Source organism: Elephas maximus, chromosome 16 (assembly GCF_024166365.1).
Source record: "Elephas maximus indicus isolate mEleMax1 chromosome 16, mEleMax1 primary haplotype, whole genome shotgun sequence".
NCBI classification, from domain to species: domain Eukaryota; kingdom Metazoa; phylum Chordata; class Mammalia; order Proboscidea; family Elephantidae; genus Elephas; species Elephas maximus.
This window is the reverse complement of record NC_064834.1, coordinates 15956041-15983748: the sequence shown is the minus strand read 5'-3', so window position 1 is coordinate 15983748 and position 27708 is coordinate 15956041. Positions and strand designations below refer to the sequence as shown.

General features: G+C 50.7%; 1 protein-coding gene across 5 annotated transcripts in view; it reads left to right on the top strand.

Annotated features, from left to right (window-relative positions):
• The window catches only part of CDH23 (cadherin related 23), a 528116-nt gene that overhangs the window by 280072 nt on the left and 220336 nt on the right, over positions 1 to 27708 (top strand). For all 5 annotated transcript variants that reach the window (XM_049855780.1, XM_049855785.1, XM_049855781.1 and 2 more), the window contains exons 12-13: positions 22530 to 22679; positions 23134 to 23292. In XM_049855780.1, coding sequence (XP_049711737.1) covers positions 22530 to 22679; positions 23134 to 23292 — 309 coding nt within the window. The remainder of the gene's footprint in view (positions 1 to 22529; positions 22680 to 23133; positions 23293 to 27708) is intronic.

Here is a 27708-nt window from a genome sequence, read left to right as displayed (position 1 = left end):
AAGGCGTCTGTGGGCTTCACCAACCTGTCAGAGGGATCCTTAATGCAAAAAAGATTCAAACCCCCTCCTTATCCCTCTGTCTTCTATAGTTATGACTTCACCCCACTCCCCACCTCGGGCTTTTCCTAAGGCTGACATTCCGCTAGCTTTTAGAGCTGGCTTTCTTAGCCATTCACCCATTTGGGGTGGGGGCGTAGGAGCAGGAGGAGACAAGACCAGGCAAGCAGTTTGCTCCGTGTCACACACTCAGCTGAGAGTCCGTTGTCCAGCTCTGGACCTGGCAGGCCCCTGCTCAACTGAGCCCCCTAAGTCCATTAACCAGCATCTACTTCTTGGTGGCGGTGTTAGCTGCCATCGAGTCGGCTCTAACTCATGGCAACTCCATGCACAATGGAGCAAAACGCTGCCTGGTGTCTAGGGTCTTAAACGCTAGCAAGTGGCCATCTAAGATGCATCAATTGGTCTCAACCCACCTGGAGCAAAGGAAAATGAAGAACACCAAAGACGCAGGGTAATTATGAGCCCAAGGAATGGAAAGGGCCACATAAACCAAAGACTATATCAGCCTGAGACCAGAAGAACTGGATGGTGCCTGGCTACAACTGATAACATCCCTGACAGGGAACACAACAAAGAATCCCTGAGGGAGCAGGAGAGCAGTGGGATGCAGACCCCAAATTCTTGTAAAAAGACCAGACTTAATTTTTTTTTTTAATGGTCTGACTGAGACTAGAAGGACCCGGAGGTCATGTTCCCCAGACCTTCTGTTGGCCCAAGACACCATTCCTAAAGCTAACTCTTCAGACAGGGATTGGACTAGACTATGGGATAGACAATGATACTGGTGAAGAATGAGCCTCTTGGATCAAGTAGACACATGAGACTATGTTGGCATCTCCTGTCTGAAGGGCAGATGAGAGGGTAGAGAGGGTCAGAAGCTGGCCGAGTGGACACGAAAAGAAATAGAGGAGGGAAGGAGTGTGTTGTCTCATTAGAGGGAGAGCAATTAGAAGTATATAGCAAGGTGTTTATAAATTTTTGTATGAGAGTCCGACTTGATTTGTAAACTTTCACTTAAAGCGCAATAAAAAAAAAAAAAAAAAAAACTCTGCCCAGTCCTTCACCATCCCCATGATCGGTTTTGGATCAGACCATAGTGTTTTCATTGGCTGATTTTCAGAAGTAGATCACCAAGCCTTTCTTCCTACTCTTAGTCTGTAAGCTCCTCTGAAACTTGTTCAGCATCAGAGCAGCACACAAGCCTCCACACACAGACTGGTGATGATGAGGTGCATCGGCCAGGAATCGAACCTGGGTCTCCCACATGGGCGGCGAGAATTCTACCACTGAGCCACCAATGTGGTGACACAGTAATCCTAAGTCCCTGCCTCCCCCGAGGATGACCCTAACCGCCCTAAACTCCCCCTGCCTGCTGATGTGGCCCCGGCATGGGCCTCCAGTGTTCCTATTTTCCAAAGCAATTCTAATTAGAAACCAAAGTCTAGACACAGTGAAGAGAGGTAGGGGAGATGGAGGGGCAGGCCACCAGCTTCCCGTGGAGGCAGATGTAGGTTTTTTCAATATCTGTAGCTGTATGATTTTGTGATTATCTAGACCCTTCTTTTCCCTCCATTAGGGAGATAATTGGGATCTGGCTGGAAATCGCCCATCCCCTGGAACGGTGGATCAGGGCCCACTGAATCCCCCCGGGAGGTATACAGGAAGTGAATGGAATGCCTCCAACATTCTCTCTCTCTCACCCAGCTTGTGATTTCATCCGCAAAGTATGCTGGGAGGTAGGGGGGTGAGGGCTTTTGTCCAGGGAGCAGCCAAGGCAAGGCAGGTGAGAAGGAGAGGCCAGCATTGCCGTACCCCCACGCCTTATGCCGGTGGGACCCACCTGGCTTTGCACCAGGACCCTAAACCCAGGTTTGTCTTATTTAGAGAAGGTTCTCTGGTGATTCTGATGTGTAACAGGGGCTAAGAGCCAGCCCAAGGGATGTCATTGTAGGCATTCCACAGCTGTACCTTGAGTGCCTGGTACTCTGGTCCCCAGGTGACCCTCTTTCCCACCTTTGTTCCCCCTACTCTCAGTCCTGGCATTGGGCAGGGGTCTGTTGCAATCCCTGTATTGCCTCACAGCTTCAGCCCATATTTCTCAGGTCCCTCCCCCAAGATTTAGACTCTCCAGGGAGGTATCTGTTGACTTCAAAGCAAATCCATTCTGGAAGCGAAGCCGGGGGGAGCAGATCGGTCTGCCGGTGCTGTTTCCCATTAATTTCTCCCCAGTTGCCTTTGCCGAGGCTCTTATTATGCCGATAATGATTATTAGGATTTTTCTGTCCGTGGCTGCATCCCATGGTGTGATTCCTCCCAGCATGCTAAGCTCCAACCTCCCCAAGGATCAGAGGGTGTCCTCGGTGGTAATTCAGACACCTCCGAATTTAGTCTCGTCCATAAATCTAATTAGCATGCTATTTACACCAGGCCCCGTAGCCCTGCAAGGGGTGTGAAGCAGAGCCTATTGGCGGCTCTGGTGCCAGCACCCATTCCGCACCCCCTGCCTGCCCCAGTTCCTTTGGCTCCCCGCAGCTGGAGTCCAGCTTTCATGTTGGATTTGGGGAATTGGTCCCCTTCCCTTACCTCCCCTTTGGCCTCCTTCCCCACTGCCACTGTCACCCACACCCCTGAGCAGAGCTGGCCTGGATGGAGGGAGTGGGAATCACTTTACCTGAGGAGTCACGCACCCTAAATGCAGCGGCTGGGTCTTCCTGAAGACACCCACCAGGATCAGAAGCAAAACTAACAAACTTCATCCTCATCCCTCTTTCTCCCTCCATGGCCTCTTGGCTGGCCCATGTCTGCCATGGTGCCCCTTCACCGTTGGCACCAGGGAGCCCCGTTTAGCCGTAGAACGTGGTTTGTTGCTCACACTCCCCCTGCCTGCCCCGTTCGCCACACCTTGTCACACCCCCACAAGCATAGACGGTGTGTTTTGTCAACCCCTTGCCTTGAAGGATGGGGTAAGCTCAGCTCAGCTGGGAGGTGTGCCCGTGTGTCTCACCCTATCACTGTGATCATGCGCTGTGAAACATCCTAATCAAGAAGTAAGAGGAAGGCAGAGAGCCCCGCTGGGCAGCTATGGAGAGGGAGGGGCCCCCGGAGGTCACGGAGGAGTCCCACCCCAGGTCCTGTGCCCGGCTTCACTTTCCCGACCTCCCGTTGGCTCTGTCCACTGGAACAGACAATGGTGCAGAGACCGGGGGTGGGGGAGCCCTGATTTGTAGCACTGGGTGATCTCCTTGGTGTAATACTACTGTGGCTGATTTGAAACTGCCCATGTGATGTCAGCAGCCCTTATAGATCCTGGAAAGTCCTGGGGTGGGGACAGGCAGAGGTTTCAACAGCACTGCTATCACTGTGTCCCCGAAGGCATGGGGCAGGCCCTCCATCTCCCTCTCCAGCCCTCAGTATCTCCATCTGTCACCCACTTAATTTGAGAAAGGAATTGAGAGTGAAAAGAAAGGTTCAAAATCAAGGTTGTTATCCATTTGCATCCTGGCTAACAGGCATGGATGTTTTCCTGCCCTTTGTCCTGACAGATGCCCTGAGTCTAGTGTCAACAGGCAGATGATATTGCTGCTCTTTTCACATGAGCAAAACTAGGCTCAGAGAGGGCATCTTTTACATAAGATCACACAGCAAGACAAAAGATAGCCAATAGCTGGCTAAGCACTTGAGGTAGCAGGTGCCCATAGGCCTGGGGCAGGAAAGGGAAGAGATGTCCTAGAATGGCTTCTCCATTGATTGGGAGATGGGGATGAATTTATTCATTCATTTGTTCAACAAGTATTTGTTATGCACCTACTAAGTGCCAAGCACTATTCTAGGTACTACAGATTCTTCAGTGAGTACAATGGACAGAGTTCTGCCCTCAGGCAGTGTACAGTCTAGTGGTGGAAGACAGACACTAAAGACACAAACAGATAATATATATGATGACAGGTAGTAATAAGAGTCATGGAGAAAAATAAAGCAGAGCAAGGGGCTTCAGGGAGTACTGGGGAAGGGGAGAAGGTGATCAGAAGAGGCCTCTCTGATAAGATGGCATTTGAGGAGAGACCTTGGTGAAGTGAGATGAGGAGGCAGGTGGATATTTGGAGGAAGGGCATTCCAGGCAGTGGGAACAGCAGGTGCAATGGTCCTGGGGCAGGAGTATGTCTGCATATCAAGGAAGAGCAAGGAGACCCATGTGACCCATGTGTTGGGAGAGAAAGGGCTGTAGATTGTAAACCTGGGAGCCGTTGTCAGGACTCGGGCTTTCACACCCAGGTAAGGAGCAGGGGAGTGGCTTGATCTAATTGAAGTTTCAAAAGGAGCATCTGGCTGTCAGGGGGTGAGTAGACAGCAGGGGGCAGGGGCAAAGAGGGACACCAGTTAGGAAGCAGTTACCTTAATTGAGATGATACATGGTTGTGGGTTGAGTCAAGGTGGTGCCGTGGAGGTGTGAGAAGTGGTCAGCTCCTAAATCTACTTTGAAGGGAGCCCAAGCCCATTGCCACTGGGTTGATACCTACTTATACCGGCCCTAAAGGACAGAGTAGAACTGCCCCATAGGGTTTCCAAGGAGCACCTGGTGGATTAGGGGACCAAAAGTTCAGCAGAATATAGATCTTAACCACTGCGCCACCAGGGTTTCCTTTGAAGGGCGAGTCAGGATTTGCTGATATTTTTTATGGGGATATACATATGATTATGGGGAGAGGAGGCTGAGGGAAGGAGGGAGTTCAGAATGACCACACAAGGGTTTGGCCTGAGCAGTTAGAAGGACGGGGTTCTTAGCTGTAGAGATGGTAAGGAGCAGATTTGGTGAGGCAAAGGTGGAATCTCAGCATTTCAAATGGAAATGTGGGGTGTGCTGGTAAACGTCCAGCTGGCTCTGGGTGAGGGCAGGGGTTGATTTGTAGCCTTTGGTGATCTCCGTGGCATAGTACTCCTACCATGGCTGATTTCAAGCTGCCAATGTGAAGTCAGCTGGATCTCATAGATCCCGGGCATTTAACAGTCAGTCCTCACAAGCCTATGGGAGCCAAGCCGGCCCCAGCCACCACCATGTGGATCCAGGCTGAGAGGAGGGCTGAGGGCACCGTAACAGTCACATTAGGGGAGAGGAGGATGAACCAGCAAAGACACTGAGAAGGAGCTGCCACTGAGGGAGCCGAGACCCAAGAGGGAGCAGTAGAGGATGGAAGAATGACTGAGGTGGTGGAGGGTTAGCAGTAAAGAGACTGGATTCAGGAGATGGACTGGCAGCCAGAGGAGGCAGCCGCCCCCACATCTATCAATCGTTGGCCAATTAGCATATGTATCTGTGTTTACTTTTCTCTTTTCAGCATAATGACTCCCTTTAATTGCCTTCATTATGGAATGTCCAATTCAGCTAACATTTATTTACAGAGCAGGCCTTCCAGGCTTTTTTTTTTTTTTTTTAATCCATTTGGCCCTCATCTCCCACTGCCTCTGAAGCCCTCCTCTGGCACACTGGGTGGCTAACCTTCTTAGAGTAACTTCACCTTCCCAGTTCTGTGGGTCCATGCGGAGATGCTACCAAGTCCTGGTAGGGATGGGGCTGTGCTCAAATAAGGAGGTGGTACAAACGGTTAACGCGCTTGCTGCTAACCGAAAGGTTGGAGGTTCAAGTCTACCCGGAGGTGCCTCGGAAGAAAGGCCTGATGATCTACTTCCAAAAAATCAGCCATTAAAAACTCTATGGAGCACAGGCCTACTCTAACACACATGAGGTCACCATGAGTCAGAGCCGAGTCAATGACAACAACAACAACAAGGTGAAGTAAAAATTCAATGAGTCTCTAAGGCTTTATGCTGAGTGAAAGAAGCCAATCTCAAATGGTTACATTCTTTGTGATTACATGACATTCTCAAAAGATAAAACTATAGTGACTGAGGATAGGAGTTAGGGGTGGGGGAAGAGATGCCCGAGGGAGTTTTTGGGGTGATGGAGCAGTTCTGTGTCCTGATTGTGATGGTCATATCACAAGTCTATACGTGAGTTAAAAGGTATGCCAAAAAAGTCCATGTTACTGCATGTTAATTAAAAATTGAATTATAAATTATTGAGAACCCTCTGCCCCCCCCAAAAAAAAGTTGAAGTGAGAGATGTTAGCATAAACAGCACTGCTAGCGGACTTTTAGGCTCAGGTAGCACGGTCCTTTAATTCAGCAAGAATGTAATACACACCTTCTGTTGTTGTTGTCAGGTGCTGTCGAGTCGGTTCCGACTCATAGCGACCCTGTGCAACAGAACGAAACACTGCCCAGCCTTGCACCATCCTTAAAACAATTGTTGTTATGGTTGAGCTATGTCAAGCCACTGTGTTGCAGCCACTGTGTCAGTCCACCTCGTTGACGGTCTTCCTCTTTTCCACTGACCCTGTACTCTGCCAAGCATGATGTCCTTCTCCAGGGACTGATCCCTCCTGACAACATGTCCAAAGTATGTAAGACGCAGTCTCACCATCCTTGCTTCTAAGGAGCGTTCTGGCTGTACTTCTAAGACAGATTTGTTTGTTCCTTTGGCAGTCCATGGTATATTCAATATTCTTCGCCAACACTACAATTCAAAGGTGTCAATTCTTCTTTGGTCTTATTCATTGTCCAGCTTTCATACACACCTTCTAGTAGCCGGAAAGCTGGGCTTTCAGTGGAGGACCTTGAATGCCGTGATGAGTTCGAACCTAATTGATCAGGCAATTGGGAGCCGTTGATGGTATTTGAGTGTGAGTGTGATATCATCAGAGCTGTGCTTTAAACTAACTAACCTGGCCACGAGGAGGATGTGGCTAATGACCCAAGGGTGATGGCAGAGAGCGTGGATGGGGGCGGGGAAGGACTGGGATAGAGATTGGGGCCTGCTTGCTTGGATGTATGGGAAGGGCAAGGGTTGGGCTGAGCCTGGGGTTTGGAGTCTGAGTGATAAGAGTGACAGAGGCTCAAAAGGGCAGGCTGGAAGTGGGCTAGATGAAAAGAAAGACGGGATTTGCCACCATCAGCTACCCCTGGTGGGCAGTGGCCAAGCCTTCCTGGTTTTGTCTTTACCTTAACTTGATTCGACTTTTGAATGCCTTCCACCCACCTTGTCTGGTGTTTCTGGCTTTCTGTCTCCCTGAGTCTTTCTCTAGTTCTGTCAGTCTCTCTCACTATCCTTTCCACCCTTCTTTCTCAGTATCTCTGTCGCTAGTTTCTTTTTGTTGGTTTCTCACACATTCACAGTTGGTTCGTTCTTTCATTCATTCCTTTATCCATTCAGCCCATCATTATCGTGGGGCTAACACATGTGTGCCTTCAAAGGTGCAGACTGTGTTGGGCAGGAGGGGCCATTTGCAGGCCCTGAGCAACTGAGCCCAGATTTGACTTTGGTCAGGGTGATGCTGGGATGCCCACGGGCACCCATCTGCCTGGAACCCATATCCTGTCCCACCCTAGGACCCATTCCTCAGGGCATTTGCAGTATCTTTGTCTGCTGGAAAGGAGCCCCAAGGCTGGGCAGCTCCTCCATGTCCCTCTTGGCTCCCAGAATCCCAGGACATCAGGTTCATAGACTTACGCTGTCTTGAGCTCTGCCTTCTGCACCTCCTGAGGACAATAGGATCCCTCATTTTAAAAGGAAGCCCAGAGAGGGCAAATAATGTGCCTGAGATCACAGAACATGGCAGCTCCAGGGGCTCTCTTTCCCTTTCCCCATGGCCTCCGCCCCTCAGCCCCCTCCCGGCCACCCAGAGGCGTGGGGAAGAAGAACTTACTGCTGGAGGAGAGGCAGCGGAATACCAAGTGGTGTGATTAGAGGCTGGTGATGTCCCTTCCTGATTTCCATAGGCGTTTAGATTTCATTGCTTTGCCACACATTTCTCTCTCTGTGGGAACAGGGAAGTAGTTTTAGCATGGTAAGTAGAGCCAGGCAGCTGCTGAGGGCCAGGCCTGGCTCCCAGTTCTGCACCCTGCCCCTTCCTGATCCTGGTCCAGAGGAGGACTTGACCAGAAAACAGAGGGCTGGACATGCATCCTCCACCTGCAGAGCCCCTGCCCCAGGAAGGAGCCCCAGAAGGAGGGCAGGACAGCTCCTGGACTTGGAGAAGACTGGGGTGCACACTCCTTTCCAGTGTTTTGGACTTCCCACACTTCCAAGAACACTTAGACCCCTCTTTAGCTCCCTGCCCCAACCCCAGCCAGTGGGGTGAGGGAGGGTCTTGAGGCCAGGTGCCAGGAAGGAGTACAAGTTGGCTGATTCTGATCAGAATTTCTGACCTTAAGGCTAGAGGTGTGGCCCCATGAAAGTGTGCTCTGTGCTGGGAGGGTGCCCAGGCCTTCAAGGCAGGGCCTCACCATTCCCTTGTAAAGACTTAGGAAGCACCATCAGCTCTGTGACCTTGGGCAGGTTCCTTACTCCACCTTTCTAAGCCTTTGTGTCTTCACCTGTAATTTGGGAACAGTTAGAATAGCAGCTTCCCCATAGCCTATTGTGAAGAATAGATAAGATAAAGTTGGTTAAGTATTTAGCACAGTTCCTGGCACAGACCCAATAAGAACTCAATACATGATAGCTGCTGTTGGCATGATAATTGTTATTATAAAAAGGTTGGTCATGGGGTCCTCCATCAGGCAGGTGGGGTGAACCTGGGAAGGCCTCTGGAGGGGACATGGTCTGGCTCCTGTGGGGTCTTGGTGGGGAACATAGTACCCTGAATTTAAGAGTTCAGGCCTCATAAATCCTATGTGGTCCCGTCTGTCTTTTGCACATGAATTACCAGTCCAGGTGGCCTGCGGCCACAGCCCTATCTGTGGTTGCTGGAAATGTCCCTGTGACCCTTGGGCCTTCCGTATAAAGCCATACCCACAGGCTCTATTAATAGAACCTAGCCCCTGGCCAGTCCTTCTAAGGCCACTTCTAATCAGTAAGGACCACTGGGCAGGTTACTCTGATCCGTGGAGGTGCAGGGCAGCCCAAAATGTGAGTCCCACCAGAAAAAGCCTCCTAGCCAGAAATGGCTATTTGCTTGGGGGTAGAGACGTGTTGCTGTCGAGTCGATTCCAACCTGTAGCGACCCTAAAGGACAGAGTACTACTGCCCCATAGGGTTTCCAAGGATTTGAACTGCTGACCTTTTGGTTAGCAACCATAGCTCTTAACTACTACGCCACCAGGGTTTCCCTCACTGGGACAGTGGGCTGCCAATTAGGAAAGCCAACCCAAAAGCACCTGTCCCTCATTTACCTTAATGTAAGTACCCAGTGCAGAATTATAATTCAGTCTCTAGAAGAGCTTCAGAGAAAGGAGGGAGGGAAGGAGGGGTGTGTGCGCAGGTGAGGCGCACCTGCCGGCCTTGCTGCGCCCTCCTCTATGGACGGATAATACACACATCCGCCAGATGAAATTGACAGCTCTCTAGCATTCTTTCCCCAAAGTGCCAGCTGCCAATCGGATTGAATTAGATTTCACAGGGGTTTTTGCAATACATGGAATTCACCAGCAAATTACTCTTAAAGAGGGAAAATCAATCATTTGGAGCAGAGATAAGCTGAAGGCAAGGCAGCCTCGGATTGATCCCATCTGTGCACGCGTGCGTGGAATTCGACAGATAGCCTGGGGAGGCGGGGGAGGCTGGCAGGGAGGGGGACAGAGGAGGGGGGAAGGAGAAGAGGGAAACAGGTAGGGGCGGGAGAGGAGGAGGAGCCAGAGGAGGCTGAAGACGAAAAGAGGGAGAAAAAAGGGAAATAGAAAAGAGAAAGTGAGAGGGAAAAGAGAAGGAGAAGGAAGGAAAAAAGAGAAAAGAAGGAAAGAAAAAGGAGAGAGGGAAGAGAGGAGAGAAATGAGGGAAGGATAAAGGAGAGAAAAGACTTAAGAGAGAGACAAAGCTGTAACAGAGGAGGCAAAGAGAAAGGAGAACAGAGAAACAGAGGGCCCGCGAGCTGGAGGAGTGGAAAAGCAATTTGAAAGAGCACGTTGTGTGTTAATGGGGCCTTAGAGAATCACCCAGTCCAACCACCTCATTTTACAGACCAGGGAACTGAGGCCCAGAGAGGCAAAGGGGCCTGCCGCAGTCACACAGCAGTGAGTGGCAGGTCCACAGAAAGCAGGTTCCTGACCACAGACCCTGGGAGGAACTGGGGAAGGAGGGTGTGGATAGACATGAGCCTGAAATCAGGGTGGCATCCTGCACCCAGGAAATGCTGGGAAGGTACCAGCATCCGTCCTCCCAAGTTTCTGAAACTTGTAGGTGACTGGGGGCTGAGGGGGAGTTAGGGGTGGAGACCAGATGCTTCCTTTCCTCTGCCCCATGGACTCTGGCATCGCAGAGAGCAGCCTGGGTGCAGTGGGCTCAGGACAGCCACCCCTGAATGCAGGCAGGGGGCAGAGAAACTCAGTGCCCGTCTCAGGCAGAGAGGGCTACAGGGAGAAGAAGAAAGCTTTGAGGTGAACAGGGTGAGGAGGGGCCCCCTCCTGCCAAGATTCATTTCAGAATGTCTGATTTGGGGTTAATTAAATGAAAGGATGGAGAAAGGACTGACAAAGAATACATCTTCAGTGGGCTTTGATTTCCTGTCACTCAATGGCATAGATTAGACCACAGTGGAGGAGGGAGGGAGACCCACAGCCTCCTGCCCGCTGGGTGTCCCCTCACCCCTGCATACCTCTCAGCCCTTGCCCCTCTCGGCCTGCCTTCCCAGTTCCTGGCCCAGGTTTAGAAGTCAGCCCCTCTCAGGGGTACCTCCCCCACTTCTAGAACAGTAATAATAGCTCTGCTTCACTGAGTGCTTACTCCCTGCCAGGCACTTCACCAAGGTATTGCAGCTCACCCACAATAACCCTATCACATAGGCTTTATTCTTCCCACTTTACAGATGGGGAAGTTGAGACTCAGGGAGATGGAATCGTTTGTGCAAAATCACACAGCTGAAAAAGGGCAGAGTGTGGACTCAGGTCTAACTCCACAGTTTGTGTTTAACCACCACACTTGAGGGCTTCACCCCTGGGATCTTTGGTCATGGCACTCTTCTCTGGCAGGCTGGGGTCTGAAAGAGGATCCTGTGAGAGTGGCACTACCTCTGGGGGCCCATCTCAGCCCCAGACCCATTCCTGGCTTGGGCTAAGGGTCTCCTGCCAGGCCACAGGGCTCCCTGGGTGCTCTGTGGTGGGGCTTGGCCCTCCTCTTGTTTCACAGCCTTCCCCCAGCCCTGCCATTTCACAAAGATGGCCTTGGTCCTTGCTGGCCTTCCCTAGTCCACCCTGCATTCGCCTAACCCTGGTCCCTCCTTTTCCGTCAAAAGGAGTGAAGACCCCCTCCAGGGGCACACCATGGTTCACAGGGTGGGGTGGACAGCATTTGAGGTCCAAAGGAAAGAACAGTGCCATCAGGGAGCTTCCTGTCTCTGAGGCAAGAAAACACAATTCACATACCGGCCACCAAAACAGGGTGGGGCAAGGTGACAACACTGCTTCATTTAGTCCTCTGAGATACTTTCTCCTCCCCACTTCACTGATAAAGAAACTGAGGCTCCAGGAGGGAAAGTGAGTTGCTCGAGGTCACAGAGCTAGGATGTGATAGAACCTGTCCCCCAACCTGGGCACCCAGACCCTGACTCCTGCTGTCTTTCCACTCCATCACCTCACTGGATCCCCAGCGCAGATATTACCCTCACCCTCACCAATAGCAGAGAGCTGGGCCTCTTTGAGGAATGGAGTCAGGTTGGTGTCACAGGGAAGTATCACAGGGTGGGGAGAACCGGGGGAGAGTCGGGGGGATAAGGAGGTATCTGCAGCCTCGTGTCCCAGGAGGGAGTCTGGGAGAGGCGGGTGTCAGGCCTTCATCCCTTTCGGGGTCCCTTGGGGAACCAAGTGTCTGCAGAAGGAAGTGCCAGTGTCCAGAGTCAGCAGGTGACACCCCAGGGAAGCCACACTCAGAAGTCAGGCCACAGGTTCTCGGAGAACCCAAAACACACCCCAAAACCCCAGCATGTGCCCCCTGACTTGCATCTCCTGAAATGCCCTGTCTGTGCCATTGTTAGATAATGCAAACAAGCACTCTCCCCTCCCAGGCTGTGGTGAGCTTGTGGAGGGCTCAGCACAGAGCTGATGACCACTGGATGGACGCAGGTCGGCCAGCTTTGGGGGCTGCAAAGAGACCAGCAGGAGGAGTCCTTTCAGGACAGTGTCTGCTCTGACTGCTCTCAAGGCCACCAGGGGCAGGAGGCAGGGGAGGGGGACAGGTTTGGGGGAGTTGAGGGTGGCAAAACAACCCCTTCTGGCAGCTGGCTGATAACGTGGGCCCAGGGCTGTAGTGATGCCCTCCACGGGGGGTGGGAAGGCTTCAGTAACCGGGAGCAAAGTGAGGCGGGGGTGGCATGGGGCGGAGGCCAACAGGAAGCGAGAAGTTATTTTATGTGTCCTTCCCACCCCCGCCCCCCAATAAATAAATAAAGCGGCAGCGTCTCAGCGGCCTCCCCACAGGCCGCTGGCCAGCTCCCCAGCCCAGTGCGGGGAGCGCCGGCACTTCGGCTCCAGGACCTGCGGCTGCCAGTTATCAGCCTTCTCATCACCTCTCCCAGCTGGAGGAGAACTTAATCCACCAGGCTTCTCTCCACACACGCTGGGGCTCCTTTTGATGTTCTTCTTTATCTCCCTTCCCAACAAAATTGCCCCTCGACAGCTCCAGCAGGGCCTCCTGCCTCCCCCACTGTCCCCTCCCCACCCCACAAAGGCCGCCTTGCATGGGCCCAGGCAGTGAGCAACGGCACAGGGAGACACAGAGCCCACTCTGGCTCCCAGCCCAGGGCCCCACCGGCTCTGTGACCTTGGGAGAGGTGCTTTCCCTCCATGGGCCTCACTTGCCATTTGTAGAATGGGGAAGGATTATATGCTGGACACCCTGCAAGTTCTTTGCCTCGCACCTGGAGTGGTGTTGGTAGTGGGAGAGGACACAAGAGAGACCAGGAGAGCGGGTGCTTAAGCACTTGGAAATCGGAATCACAACAGACCCAGTTTGAAGCCTTTGTTGGTAGCTGTGTGGCTTGAACAAGTTATCCTCTCTGGCCTCAGTTTCCTTCTCTGTAAAAGGGGTGGATGGATGCTGATGTCCTTGTGTTGCAAAGATTCAGGTCCAGGTGTGTCAAGCAGTGACTCCTAGTTGAGGCTTGATAATGGAAGCTCCCAGCTGAGTGCTAAGGTTAATCGGGGTTTTGCACCAACTTAGAGGACTGGGTGAACATCTGACATGCACACTCATCCCGAGGGGCTGACAGTTTCAAGCCAGGTCCAAGCAGGAATTGACCCTCTGGGCAGCTTCTGGAAGGAACAGGAGGAGCATTTGAGGGGACTTGGCCAGAAGGTGGTCCTGGGTCTCAGGACAGCAGTGCACAAGTGTCCTGACTGCAGTGTCAGCCCGAGTGAACTCCCAGCTGTTCCCTGGCCGCAGATCAGGTGGAAGTGAGCAGGCCTCACGCACTGAGCTCTGGAGACCTCCCCTGAAGGGGCCAGGAAGGCTGCGGGCTTGTCCCTCCAGGTGCTCCTCTTCCCACCAGGCCTGAGTCAACGCTGAGCTCGGCACCGTCTTAGCAGGCTTCCCATCCTTATCCTCGGCCTGCACGCTTTGGTTACAGCCCCAGCCCCAGCCCCAGCCCCAGCCCCAGCCCCAGCCCCAGCCCCAGCCCCAGCCCCAGCCTGACGATTACTCAGCTTGCCCCTGCTGATCACCGCTCTATCGTGCTGGCTATTTTCTTCACTTGCTTAGACGGCTCCTTCCTTGCCTTGCTCTAACTTAAGGATGTCTCCGAATCACCTGCAGGGCTTGTGCAAACGCAGGCTGCTGGACCCCACCCCCAGAGTTTCTGATTCAGTAGATCTGGGTGCTGGCTCAAGAATCAGCATTTCTATCAAGTTCCCCGGTGATGCCGATGCTGCCAGTCCCAGGACCACACGTGGAGCACCACGGTTGAGCCTAGTGATGCTCATCCTTGAACACACGTTGGAATGAGTAACCGGAGCAGTTTACAACATCCCAATGCCCGGATCCCCCCTCCAGAGTCTGATTTCCTTGGTCTAGGGTACAGCCCAGTGTTCTGCTCAAGAGCTTAGAGTGGCTGGCTTCCCGTTGCCCATGGAAACAGTTGTGTCTGGGGCGGGATGCCCTCCCTTGCATCTGTCTCACAAGCTTCCCTACGTGGACCCTTTGCACATCAGCTCACCTGTCTGCCTCATCCATGCCTGTGCTTACAACCAGTCAATTCCAAATCCTGGGAGCCCCATGTTTGTCAGAGTAGAACTGTGCTCCGTAGCCTTTTCAATGGCTGATTGTTTGGCTGGTTTTTCAGATGTAGATTGCCAGGCCTTTTTTCAGAGGCGCCTCTGAGTGGACTCAAACCTCCAACCTTTGGGTTAGAAGCCAAGTGTGCTAACTGTTTGCACCACCTGGGGACTCCTTTGCTTTGTTGTTAGGTGCCATCGAGTTGGTTCCGACTCATAGCGACCCTATGCACAACAGAACGAAACACTGCCCGGTCCTGCACCATCCTTATGATCGTCGTTATGCTTGAGCTCATTGTTGCAGCCACTGTGTCAATCCACCTCGTTGAGGGTCTTCCTCTTTTCCACTGACCCTGTACTCTGCCAATCATGATGTCCTTCTCCAGGGACTGATCCCTCCTGACAACATGTCCAAAGTATGGAAGATGCAGCCTCTCCATCCTTGACTCTAAGGAGCATTCTGGCTGTACTTCTTCCAAGACAGATTTGTTTGTTCTTTTGGCAGTCCGTGGGATATTCAATATTCTTCGCCAACACCACAATTCAAAGGCGTCGACTCTTCTTCAGTCTTCCTTACTCATTGTCCAGCTTTCACATGCATATGATGTGACTGAAAATACCATGGCTTGGGTTAGGTGCACCTTAGTTTTCAAGGTGACATCTTTGCTTGTTCAACAGTTTAAAGGGGTCCTTTGCAGCAGATTTACCCAATGCAACGCGTCTTTTGATTTCTTGACTGCTGCTGCCATGGCTGTTGATTGTGGATCCAAGTCAAATGAAGTCCTTTACAATTTCAATCCTTTCTCCATTTATCAAGATGTTGCTCACTGGTCCAGTTGTGAGGATTTTTGTTTTCTTTATGTTGAGGTGCAGTCCATACTGAAGGCTATGGTCTTTGATCTTCATCAGTAAGTGCGTCAAGTCCTCTTCACTTTCAGCAAGCAAGGTTGTGTCATCTGCATAATGCAGGCTGTCAATGAGTCTTCTTCCAATCCTGATGCCCCATTCTTCTTCATATAGCCCAGTCTCTCGTATTATTTGCTCAGCATACAGGTTGAATAGGTATGGTGAAAAAATACAACCCAGAGGCACACCTTTCTTGACTTTAAACCAATCGGTATCCCCTTGTTCTGCCCGAACAGCTGCCTCTTGATCTATGTAAAGGTTCCTCATGAGCACAATTAAGTGTTCTGGAATTCCCATTCTTCACAATGTTATCCATAATTTGTTATGATCCACACAGTCTAATACCTTTGCATAGTCAATAAAACACATGTAAACATCTTTCTGGTATTCTCTGCTTTCAGCCAAGATTCATCTGACATTAGCAATAATATCCCTTGTTCAACATCCTCTTCTGAATCCAACTTAAATTTCTGGCAGTTGTCTGTCAATGAATTTGAATTATCTTCAGCAAAATTTTACTTGTGTGTGATACTGGTGATATTGTTCAATAATTTCCACAGTCTGTTGGCTCACCTTTCTTTGGACTGGGCACAAATATGAATCTCTTCCAGTTTGTTGGCCAGGTAGCTGTCTTCCAGATTTCTTGGCAAAGATGAGTGAGTGTTTTCGGCATTGCATCCATTTGTTGAAACATCTCAGTTGGTATTCCATCAATTCCTGGAGCCTTGTTTTTCACCAGTGCCTTCAGTGCAGTTTAGACTTCTTCCTTAAGCACCATCAGTTCTTGACCATATGCTACCTCCTGAAATGATTGAACCTCTAGCAATTCTTTTTGGTATAGTGACTCTGTGTACGCCTTCCATCTTCTTTTGATGCTTTCTTTGTTGTTCAATATTTTTCTCATAAAATCCGTCAATGTTGCAACTCAAGGCTTGAATTTTTTCTTCGGTTCTTTAGGCTTGAGAAATGCTGAGTGTGTTCTTCCCTTTTGGTTTTCTAACTCCAAGTCTTTACACATTTCATTATAATATTTTACTTTGTCTTCTCAAGCTGCCCTTTGAAATCTTCCATTCAGCTATTTTACTTCATCATTTCCTCCATTCGCTTTAGCTACTCTACATTCAAGAGCAAGTTTCATTGTCTCTTTTGACATCCATTTTGGTCTCTTCTTTCTTTCCTGCCTTTTTAATGACCTCTTGCTTTCTTCATGTATGATGTCCTTGATGTTATTCCATAACTCATCTGGTCTTTGGTCATTAGTGTTCAATGTGTCAAATCTATTCTTGAGATGGTCTCTAAATTCAGGTGTGATATACTCAAGGTCCTATTTTGGCTCTCGTGGACTTGTTTTAATTTTCTTCAGCTTCAACTCAAACTTGCATATGAACAGTTGATGGTCTGTTCTGACTGATGATATTGAGCTCCATCATCCCTTTCCACAGATGTAGTCGATTTGATTCCCGTGTATTCTATCTTGTGAGGCCCACGTGTATAGTTGATGTTTATGTTGTTGAAAAAAAGGTACTTGCAATGAAGAAGTTGTTGGTCTGGCAAAATTCTATTATGCAATCTCTGGCATCACCCCTGTCACCAAGGCCATATTTCCCAACTACTGATCCTTCTTCGTTTCCAACTTCCACATTCCAATCCCCAGTAGTTATCAATGCATCTTGATTGCATGTTTGATCAATTTCAGAATGCAGAAGTTGGTAAAAGTCTTTAGTTTCTTCATCTCTGGCCTTAGTGATTGGTGTGTAAATTTGAATAATAGTTGTATTAACTGATCTTCCTTGTAGGCGTGTAGATATTACCCTATCACTGACAGCATTGTACTTCAGGATAGACCTTGAAATGTTCTTTTTGATGATGAATACATCATTCCTTTTCAATTTGTCGTTCCCAGCATAATTGACCATATGATCGGCCAATTCAAAATAGCCAATCCCAGTCCATTTCAGCTCACTAATGCCTAGTATATTGATCTTTATATGTTCCATTTCATTTTTGATGACTGCAGATTTTCCTAGATTCATACTTCAAATATTCCACATTCCATTTATTAATGGATGTGTGCAGCTGTTTCTTCTCTTCTAATTTTGAGTCATGCCACATCAGCAGATGAAGGTCCTGAAAGCTTTACTCCATCCATGTCACCAAGAGGCAGTCATTTGGACAGAACAAGGATACTGCCTGGTTTCAGGTCCGGAAAGGTGTGTGTCAGAGTTGTATTCTTTCACTATACCTATTTAATCTGTATGCCGAGCAAATAATCTGAGACGCTAAACTATATGAAGAAGAATGCAGCGTCAAGATTGGAGGAAGACTCATTAACAACCTGTGTTATGCAGATGACACAACCTTGCTTTCTGAAATCGAAGAGGACTTGAAGCACTTACTGATCAAGATCAAAGACCACAGCCTTCAGTATGGATTATACCTCAACATAAAAAAAAAATCCTCACAACTGGATCAATAAGCGACATCACGATAAATGGAGAGAAGATTGAAGTTGTCAAGGATTTCATTTTACTTGGATCCACAATCAAGAGCCATGGAAGCACCAGTCAAGAAATCAAAAGTTGTGTTGCATTGGGCAAATCTGCTGCAAAGGACCTCTTTAAAGTGTTTAAAAGCAAAGACATCACCTTGAAGACTAAGGTGTGCCTGACCCAAGCCATAGTGTTTTCAATCGCTCACATGCATGCAAAAGCTGGACAATGAATAAGGAAGACTGAAAAGAATTGACATCTTTGAATTATGGTGTCGGTGAAGAATATGGAATATATCATGGACTGCCAAAAGAACAAACAAATCTGTCTTGGAAGAAGTACAACCAGAATACTTCTTAGAAGCAAGGAGGCAAGACTACATCTCACATGCTTTGAACATGTCGTCAGGAAGGATCAGTCCCTGGAGAAGGACATCACGTTTGGTAAAGTACAGGGTCAGCAAAAAAGAAGACCCTCAACAAGGTGGATTGACACAGTGGCTACAACCGTGGGCTCAAGGGTAACGATAATTGTGAGGATGGTGCAGGACCAGGCAGCATTTCACTCTGTTGTACATATGGTCACTATGAGTTGGAACTGACTCAGTGGCGCCTGACAACAACGACAACTACTTTGAGGAGGCAGCTCTTCCTCAGTCATAGTTTGAGTGCCTTCCGAGCTGAGGGGCTCACATTCCAGCACTATATCAGACGTGTCCCACTGCTATTCGTAAGGTTTTCACTGGCCAGTTCTTTCAGAGCCAGATCACCAGGTCTTTCTTCCTAGTCTGTCTTAGTCTGAAACCTGTCTGCCATGGGTGACCTTGCTGGTATTTGACCTACCGGTGGCATAGCTTCCCTCTGTTTGGGGTGATAAAAAGCTTTTGGAAGTGGATAGTGTCACTGAATTATAACTTAAAACTGGTAAAATGGAAAACTTTTTGTAATATATATTACCACACTAAAAAAAAATTTTAAAGAGCTTTAAGTAGTACGAGGAAGCAAATCCTCTCTGAAAGAATAAGCCTCCAACACAGGCCCCTTCAAGGCATGAAGAGATTAAGATCAGGTAAGTGTGGACTCACAATCAAAATTTACCCAATGCAGAGAAAACCAGCGTCACACACAGGCACACATACAAAAATCGGCTGTTATTTCACTTTGCTCTGCTAATTAGTACTGCTAACTGAGTGTCCAGTGCAGTCTGCATTGCGCTCTGGTGCTGCAGTTAGAAAAGACCCCAGAATCAGGCCTGGATTCCAGTTTCTTTGGCCTGGGAGGCAGCATGGGGTTATGTGAACGTGCAGTGGCCTGGGCACTGGGCCTGAGTTTTTATCTCTCCTTTTGTGGCACTCCCTGGGAGACCTGGGGCAGCTCGCTGAACCTCTCTGAAATCCGTGTCCTCTGGAGGGGTCTCCAAACTCTGGTGTTCCTTCATCTCCACCCCCTGGCCCATGGGAAGAGGGCCACACAGAGTGGCACATGCTGAAGACCAGTCACTTCCTGAACACCTTCTGCGCACGTGGTCTGTTGTGGGATGTACTCTGTCCTGGCCTGCTCTGTGGCCGACACTCCGGAATAACCACACAGGGGACTGTGACTCAGTGGTGGAGATACCCTGCAGCCATTGAGAAAAACGAGGCCAATCATTTCTGGATTAAACCATTACTTGATGCTTATAAAGTGCACAGAACAGTACCTGGCAGTGAGTAAGTGCTCAATAAGTGTGTTGTTCACCACCCCTCTATCGGTTCGTCATACTGTGTTGGCTTGTGTATTGGTGAGACACTATGAGCTATGTCATTGGTATTTCAAATACCAGCAGGGTCATCTGTGATGGACAGGTTTCATTGGAGCTTCCAGACTAAGACTAAGAAGAAAGGACTGTTGATCTACTTACAAAAATTAGCCAGTGAAAACTCTACGGATCACAACAAGTTATTGCCTGATACAGCGCTGGAAGATGAGCCCATTAGGTTGGAAGGCACTCAGAATACATAGGGGCTGCAGCAACGGACTTGAGCACACCAACGATTGTGAAGATGGCTCAGGACCAGGCAACATTTCATGCTGTTGCGCGTGGGGTTGTCATGAATCAGAGCTGGCTTCCCGTCAACTAAAAACAACAACATATTATTACAGTTGTTGTTAACATTGTCATCTATAGATACAGTTATGGAACGACCTTCAAGCTCTAGTTTTAAGTAGAAAAAGTCCGACACAGAGCATTTTTGATTGTGTGCTGCTGTCGGTGCCCGAGTGGGGCACACACGCATAACGCTCATGTAGGCTGGATTTCCCGGGGAGAGGGGCCCAAGAATGGCGTACTGGGGAAGGTCTTGGGCAGCTAGGGCAAAGGGAACATGGGGTCTTGGATGCTGTTCTCACTTTTGAACCATTTGAAAAGTGTCCAGGTCTGTTTTTCTTTTTTTATAATGTTAGGATAATTAAAAACAGGACCCTGTTTGAGGTTGTTGCCTGCAGAGGTTTTATCTGGGCTCCTGGGAATAGGACTCAGGGATATGTCCCCTCTCCTCCCAGCCCCCTCGTGTTTGTGGTAGCTGAGTGAGGGTGGAGTGAGCTCGGGGAACAGAGCCCTGGCCCCCCACTTCTGGCCTACTCACCTTCATGCCTCTGTACCTCTTCCTCTATGTCCCTTCTCTTGGTGGGGGCTGCACAGGCCTCCCCACTCCCTGGCACACCTCCCTTTCCTCAGGACCCCCAAGATGTGGCCCATCCAAGGCCAAAGGGGCTGTTCCTCTCAGCAGAAATGGCCCTGGGCTCCAGCTTGGCCCGCCTCCCTTAACCTGACCCAGAATCTCACTGTGTATTTTCTCTCTGGTTCCTTCCTCCTCTCGATACCTGTCCGGCACCTTCCCTCTGTCTCCATATCCTTTGACTGACCGACTCCCACTGACAGAACTTGGTAAGTGAGCCTCAAAGGGCTGGGGTGGGGGCTGGGGAGGAGCTGTGGCACAGGAGGGAGGGGGCTCCTCAGAGGGCGTACTCAACCCCCTCATTCCCCCTCAGCCCCCTCAGGTCCTGTGATCAAGGAGCCAATGTCCAGGGGAGGGAGAGGTGTTGGTGTCACCTGCCCAGAGCTGTCACACTCCGCCAGCTTTGCCTATTAGTGCCCTTTCGGGCATTTTACTGGTCCCCTCTGTCTGATGGGATGGAGTCCACGCCAGCGAGAACTGGAAACTCCACAGCTGACCGGGCCAGAGAGTCGTTACTCCCATAATCCACAGGGAAGCCACTGCACACTGGGGGCTCCGGAGACCCCACAGCTTGCCTGGACCCCTGGGTTGGCAAGAGGGCCTAGAGGAGCTCAGCTCCCACATGACTTATTGAGACCCTCCATACCAGTCACAGGGCACGGGCCCTGCCCCCAGACCCCGAGAAAAAGCTAAAGGCAAGAAGGGCGCCTGTTTTGCCAATTTGTAAGATATATTTGAGTGCCTGTGGGCCAACCCCGGGGGGTAAGAGCCAGGTCACAAGAGTTCCTGAGATTTCTCAGGCTTGGCGGAAGGTTTTATTTCCTGGGCAGAACTCCCTGCCCCACATGGGGTGGGAACTGAAGCCTTGCAGGGAGCATCCCCACTTTAACCGGGACCAGGGGTAGGTTCTAGAAGGGAACCCCTCAACACTCCCCAGGCAGCCGAGAAGAGAGGGTACACTTCCTTTGCCAACCACAGGTTCAGCAGAAAAGGACCCGTGTGCCCAGAGGGGTTTCGGGCACTGGGTGAGGGGTAGGCTCCCCAGGGATGAACAAGAAGGACATGTCCTCACAGCACTGATCGCATAGTGGGGCATCAGGCACTCAGTCAGGCACCTGCTGCAAGGCCAGGGGAGTGGTTGGTTACGAACCATAAGCTGCCCCCACTCCCAGGTCGAGGGGATACCTTGAGAGTCATTTTCCCCAAAACAGACAGGCAGGAAAAGGAAGTTAGGTCACTTTCCAAGCAGGCCAGACTCAGGGAGTCAGGAAGCTATATCTCTCACCTTCAGCAGGGGACCGTTCCTTCTGACCCAGGGACTTGGGTCAATGGACACATTGCACACTTTGTATGAGGATGGTTGGGCAGATCCTGGGGCTCTGTGAGCTTGGCCACAGCCCTGGTTAGAGTGATCAGAAATACCCAGCCCAGCCTAGGGTGAGACACCCTGCACTGATGACTTGGGCCCCTGGGATATGAGAAGCATGATGGGTATGGCAGCTCAGTGCTTGTCCTCGGTCCAGTGTCCCCCAGGTCACCACACTGGCCACAGCAAGGAGCACCGGAGCTCTCCTTGCCACTCAGTCTTCTGGGTTGTTCCCACTTTGTGTGTAAGCCAACCCACTGTTCATGTAGAGCTGTCCCAGAGTGGAGGGGGAAGCAGGGGTGCTGCTTCGTCCATGGAGCCCCCCCATCTCAGCTTCTCTTGCCCACCCCCTCCTCTGCTGCTTCCTGCTCTGACCTGCCTTCCTCTCTTTCCTCCATCTCCTGCTGGGTCTCTGCTGGCAGACCCTTAGCCAGTTGGGGTCACTGCGGCAGAGGAAGGAAGCAAGAGATGGAAGAGCCAAACCACCTGGAAAGGGTATTGCAGGCATCTGACGGGGTGAAGAAGGGAGAAGGAACTGGAGGAGGCTAGGCCTATGAAAAGGAAGCCAGGCCAGGACCACTAGGGGACGGGGACAGGCAAGCCTTGCTCCTGCTCCGTCTCATCCCTGCCCCACCCACACGGCTCCCAGCTCCACTCTGGTGCCCTCAGCTGCGTTCACGCTCTGGCCCTTGGCCCCCTGTGCCCTTTCTGACTGGTTTCTCTTCCATTCTTGCCATAGGGCCTGAACAGCATGTTCGAGGTGTTCCTGGTGGGGAACAACTCCCACCACTTCATCATCTCCCCAACCTCCATCCAAGGGAAGGCCGACATCCGCATACGGGTGGCCATCCCGCTGGACTACGAGACAGTGGATCGCTACGACTTCGACGTAAGCCCTATTCCCCATCTTTTGGGGACAGGTGGGTGGATTTCAGGGAAAGCAAGAGGCGACACCATCCCCTGACATCCCTCTGCCATCTCTCCCACCCTTCCTTCATGTGGCTGCTCAGAGAAGCCCGATGAGAAGGGTAGGGACTGGGCAGAATTGTCCAGGAATTGAGTGGAGTTTTCCTAGGCACCACCGCGGGGTCAGAACCCCCATCAGGACCCTCTAAAGCCCATCTCCTGTCTGCCCAGCCCCCTCAGCCACCCCACTCCACAGAATCACTGGCCACCCCAGCCCTGTGGAGCAGTGACAGAGGACCTGCAAGTAGCGTACACCTGGAATGGGCAGTGACTGACCCAGAGCAGATGGGGACAGGCAGACCCCAAGGAGGACTTAGGAGGATGAGGGCTCTGGGAGCATGTGGGGGCTCACTTGGCCCCCTACTCTCCACACCCAGCTCTTTGCCAATGAGAGTGTGCCTGACCACGTGGGTTATGCCAAGGTGAAGATCACTCTCATCAACGAGAATGACAACCGGCCCATCTTCAGCCAGCCCCTGTACAACGTCAGCCTGTACGAGAACGCCACCGTGGGGACCTCAGTGCTGACAGTCCTGGTGAGTCCCCGCCCTCCTCCAGGGCCGCTGAGCTCTCTGGGACAGAGCAAACCAGCAAGATTTTGTCCAAGGAGTCTGGGCAATGAGGGAAGGGGGCGCTGTCATGGTATAGTCACCCATCTGGGACTCTCCATGATGAGACTCCCTTAGCCAGGGCAGCAAAGTCAAAATGGAGACAACTTGGAGACAGATGAGATTGGGCTGAGGAGGATGCTTTGGTTTTCTGCCTTTTCCCTGATGGGGACTGAGCCTGGGTGAGCCAGGAGTCCTGGAAGGCCCTCTAACTGGGGGAGACAAACGCTAGCATCCCTGAGGGACGACCTTCCTAGTCTGAGGACAGGCACCAGGGAAGAATGGGTTCCCTGATGCTGTCTGGGCATCCCCAGCTGCCCATGGATGGGACTTGCCCTTTGACCAGTGACTCTTCCCAGTGTCCATTTGTATCAGTTGGTACTCTTGGTTGCAAGGGACAGAAACATTGAAGTGGTTCAAGCAAAAAATATATATATAGGCTCATGCAACTCAAAAGTATAAGTGTAAATAGAGGGCCTGGACTGAGTGGGAGAAAAATGTAGAACAAAATTCAAATTCACACACACAAAAAAAAGACCAGATTTACTGGTCTGACAGCGGCTGGAGGAACCCCCAGGACTATGGTCCCTGGACATCCCGCTAACTCAGAACTGAAGCCACTCCTTTCAGCCAAAGATTAGACAGGCCTATAAAACAAACAATAACACACGTGAGGAATGTGCTTTTTAGTTCAATCAAGTATGAGACCAAATGGGCAACACTTGCCCGAAAGCAAAGATGGGAGGGCAAGAAGGAATAGGAAAACAGGATGAAGAAGGGATAGGAAAACAGGATGAATGGACATGGGAACACAGGGTGGAAAGGGAGAGAGTGCTGACACATTGTGGAGATTGCAACCAATGTCACAAAATACTTTGTGTATAAATTTTTAAATGAGAAACTAATTTGCACTGTAAACTTTCCCCTAAAGCATAATAAAAATTTTTTTAGAAAGTATGAGGGTAGATTTCAGGCATAGTTGCATCTAGGTGCTCAATTGCCTTTAGTGCTGGGCTTTGCTTTTCTGTGTTGGCAGAGGGGCACTAGTACCTCTAGGCTTAAAAAAAAAACCAAACCCATTGCCACCAAGTCAATTTCAACTGATACCGACCCTATAAGACAGAACTGCCCCATAGGGTTTTCCAAGGAGCAGCTGGTGGATTAGAACTGCCATCTCTTTGGTTAGCGGTTGAGCTCTTAATCACTACACTGCCCAGGCTCCCCTCTGGGCTTACTCCTTACCAATTCATCAACCCTAGTGGGAAAAAAAATGTTTTTTCGATAATTCCAGCATAAGTCCCAGGGCTATTGGAACAGGCAAATTCATAGAGACAAAAGTAGAGTAGTGGTTACCAGGGACTGGAGGGGATGGGGAGTAAGGAGTTATTGCTGAAGGGGTACAGAGTTTCTGTTTGGAGTGATGAGAAAGTTTTGGAAATAGGTAGTGGTGATACTTATACAACATTGTGAATATAACTGACCCCACTGAATTGTACATTTAAACATGATTAAAATGGCAAATTTTATGTTCTGTAGAGGGTCGCTATGAGTTGGAATCAACTCGATGGCAATGGGTTTGGGGTTTTTTTGGTTATATAATTTACCACAATTAAACAAAAAGTCCCAGAGCTGATTCTCATTGGCCTTGCTTGTTGAACGATCCTGGAACCCATAATTGCGACTCTGCTATGCCAGGGCTGGGTCAAACTCCCACTAGTAGAGCCAGGGATTGGGGTCAGCCCATCCAAATTATATGGGCTGAAATGGGGAACGAGGCTTTTCCAAAAGGGCTTCTGTTTCAAGAAGAAAGGGAACTGAGTGTCGGGCAGATCAAAGTGGTAGATATGTACTACACAAGCTCAGGATCTTGCCCATAGTAGGTGCTCAATAAATGCGATGGCATGTAACTCATTGCTGCCCCCTGCCTGCCCACTCTGGGTCCCCAGACCCCAGAGCCCAGTCTTCCATTTCTTGCTGCTCCCCACTCTACACAGAGACATCTCTTGCCTATACTAGGGCCCCCACTCCAAAATGTGTTTACTCTACAGACAGATGGTATGAAACTAGGCCCTTCCCATCTGACAGTTATTAATATTTCAAACAGATGTTTAGCTAGTCAGGGCGTCAGATGTAAACAATAAGTAGGCTGCTGCTGCTGTTTCTGTCACCCTCTGCCTCCCCCAGTCCCTGGCTCCACCAGCCTTCACCAAGATGCTCCCTGCAATAAATCACATGATGCTTGAGGCTCCCTGGGCCCTCTTCCAGCCTCCTAGGCCCAACTGGACATTAAGAGCCAGAGGCCCCATCCTTGTGGACCCAAAGAGAACATCTCCAGCCCCCACCACCTTGGAATGTCAGGGTGAAGGGCACCCAAGCAGCCTGGGCTTCAGGGCCTCATATGGGGAAGAGATCCCAACCCCCATAGTACTGGGGCCACATAGCCAAGAGCTCAGGTGTCAGGTCCAAGCTTGGTGGGCGTCAGGGATTCATTCCTGGCGTTCTTGCTGTGGGTAGAAGTTCTCACTTTGCAGTGCCAAGTTCCCAGGGTCCTGGGGAGGGTTTGGGGGTAGCCTATGGAGCAGAAGTGAGCCATGCAGTGTGGGTAGGGCATTTGGCATGTGGCCAGCCACTGGTGCCAATGACAGGTGGATAAGGCCCGATCCAGTCTGGGGTTGGCAGTGGGAGAAGGTGCTGGTGAACATGAGCCAAGGCCCTCAAACCCAGTGTCCACGAGAGCAGGTACAGGTCCTGGGTCGCTGTGTACCCACCTTCTCCGTTCCCTCTCCCAGATCCTGCTGGTATTCAGCAGATGAGCCTCTGTGGCTGCCTGAGGGTCTCTGCCCAGGGCAGCTGACCCAGCCAGTCTCCAGCTGCTCGGTCTACCTGCCCAATGCCTCACCCATCTCCTTCCCACTCCCCAATTCCAGAGTACGTAGAATCGTGCAACTCTTAAGCACTGAGCTGCTGGAAACTGTTGATCCCCAGGAAAGGGAAAGGATAGTCACCCCAATGTGTCCCTAGACATGGGGTGGCCTAGCTCAAGCAAACCCCCAGTGAGCCCCAGGAAAGGGCGGCAAAAGGCCCTGGAGCCTTGCCCTGAGCTGGCTTCCTCATTAGTCCATCTCTCCCCACTCTAGCACCTGATAGCTGGCCACACTTAGGAGGAGAGCAGGAGCCTGAGTTCTAGTCCTGGGTCTGCCACTAACCTGCCATGGCTCCCTGGGCCTCAGCTTTTCCATCTGTGAAATAAGAGAGTTGGGCCAGGCCGGGGGGACCCCCACTGCACATTAGAGAATCATCTGGGGAACTTTTTTAAATTAGCAACGTGCAGGCACCACCCTGCAAAGATTCATATTCATTAAATCTGGGCAGCGGGTCCAAGCACCAAGAATTTTTTAAAGGATACCTCAAGTGACTCTAATGTGCAGCCGGGGCAAAGCCCGGGCTGGAGGAGGCCCAGTGTCCTCAGCTCAGAAGTTCTACAAGGACTCACTGCACTTGGGTCCAGGGCCCACTGGGGGAGAGCAGCCTGCACATACACTTCCACGAGGACCCAGGAGGCTGTCCGCCACAGTGGCCTAGAAGCCAGTAAGGAGGAGGTACTTGTGTTAGGGGCAGCTCCTGGGTCCATTCTCAGAAAGGAACTAGGCCAGGTCCAGATTACCAAAAAACAAACCAGCTGCCATCAAGTCGATTCTGACTCATGGCAACCCCATGTATGCAGAGAAGAATTACTCCGTAAGGTTTTCAAGGCTGTGACCTTTCAGGAGTAGATTGCCAGGCCTTTCTTCCAAGGGCCCTCTGGGTGGGTTCAAACCACCAACCTTTCAGTTAATACTCTGTTAGTAGGGACCTCTAGCTGATGTTTACTGAGTCTCTGCCTGTTGCTGAACACTATTTTTACACCCCGTAGCTCCGTGAGTGGTACAAACGGTTAATGTGCTCGGCTGCCAATAGAGGTTGGAGGTTTGAGTCTACCTACAGGTGCTTCAGAAGAAAGGCCTGGCAATCCAGTTCCCAAAAATCAGCCAATGCAAACCCTATGGAGTACAGTTGTACTCTGACACACACATCACCATGAGTCAGACTCAACTCCACAACAACTGAAACTGGTTTAGCCCGTTAGTCTTCCCCACAACCCTGAGAAGTAGGCATTATTAGCCCCATTTCACAGATGAAGAAACTGAGACCCAGAGCAAGCCAGTGCTGAAAGTGGCTTCTGGTGCCAAGTTAGGATTTCTCAAAGTGAGGCCCAAGACAGAGTCCAGGGAGGGCAGAAGAGAGGGGAGTAGATAGATGGGGATGGAGTCAGAGCTGGAGCCAGACCCCAATTCCTCTCCAGAC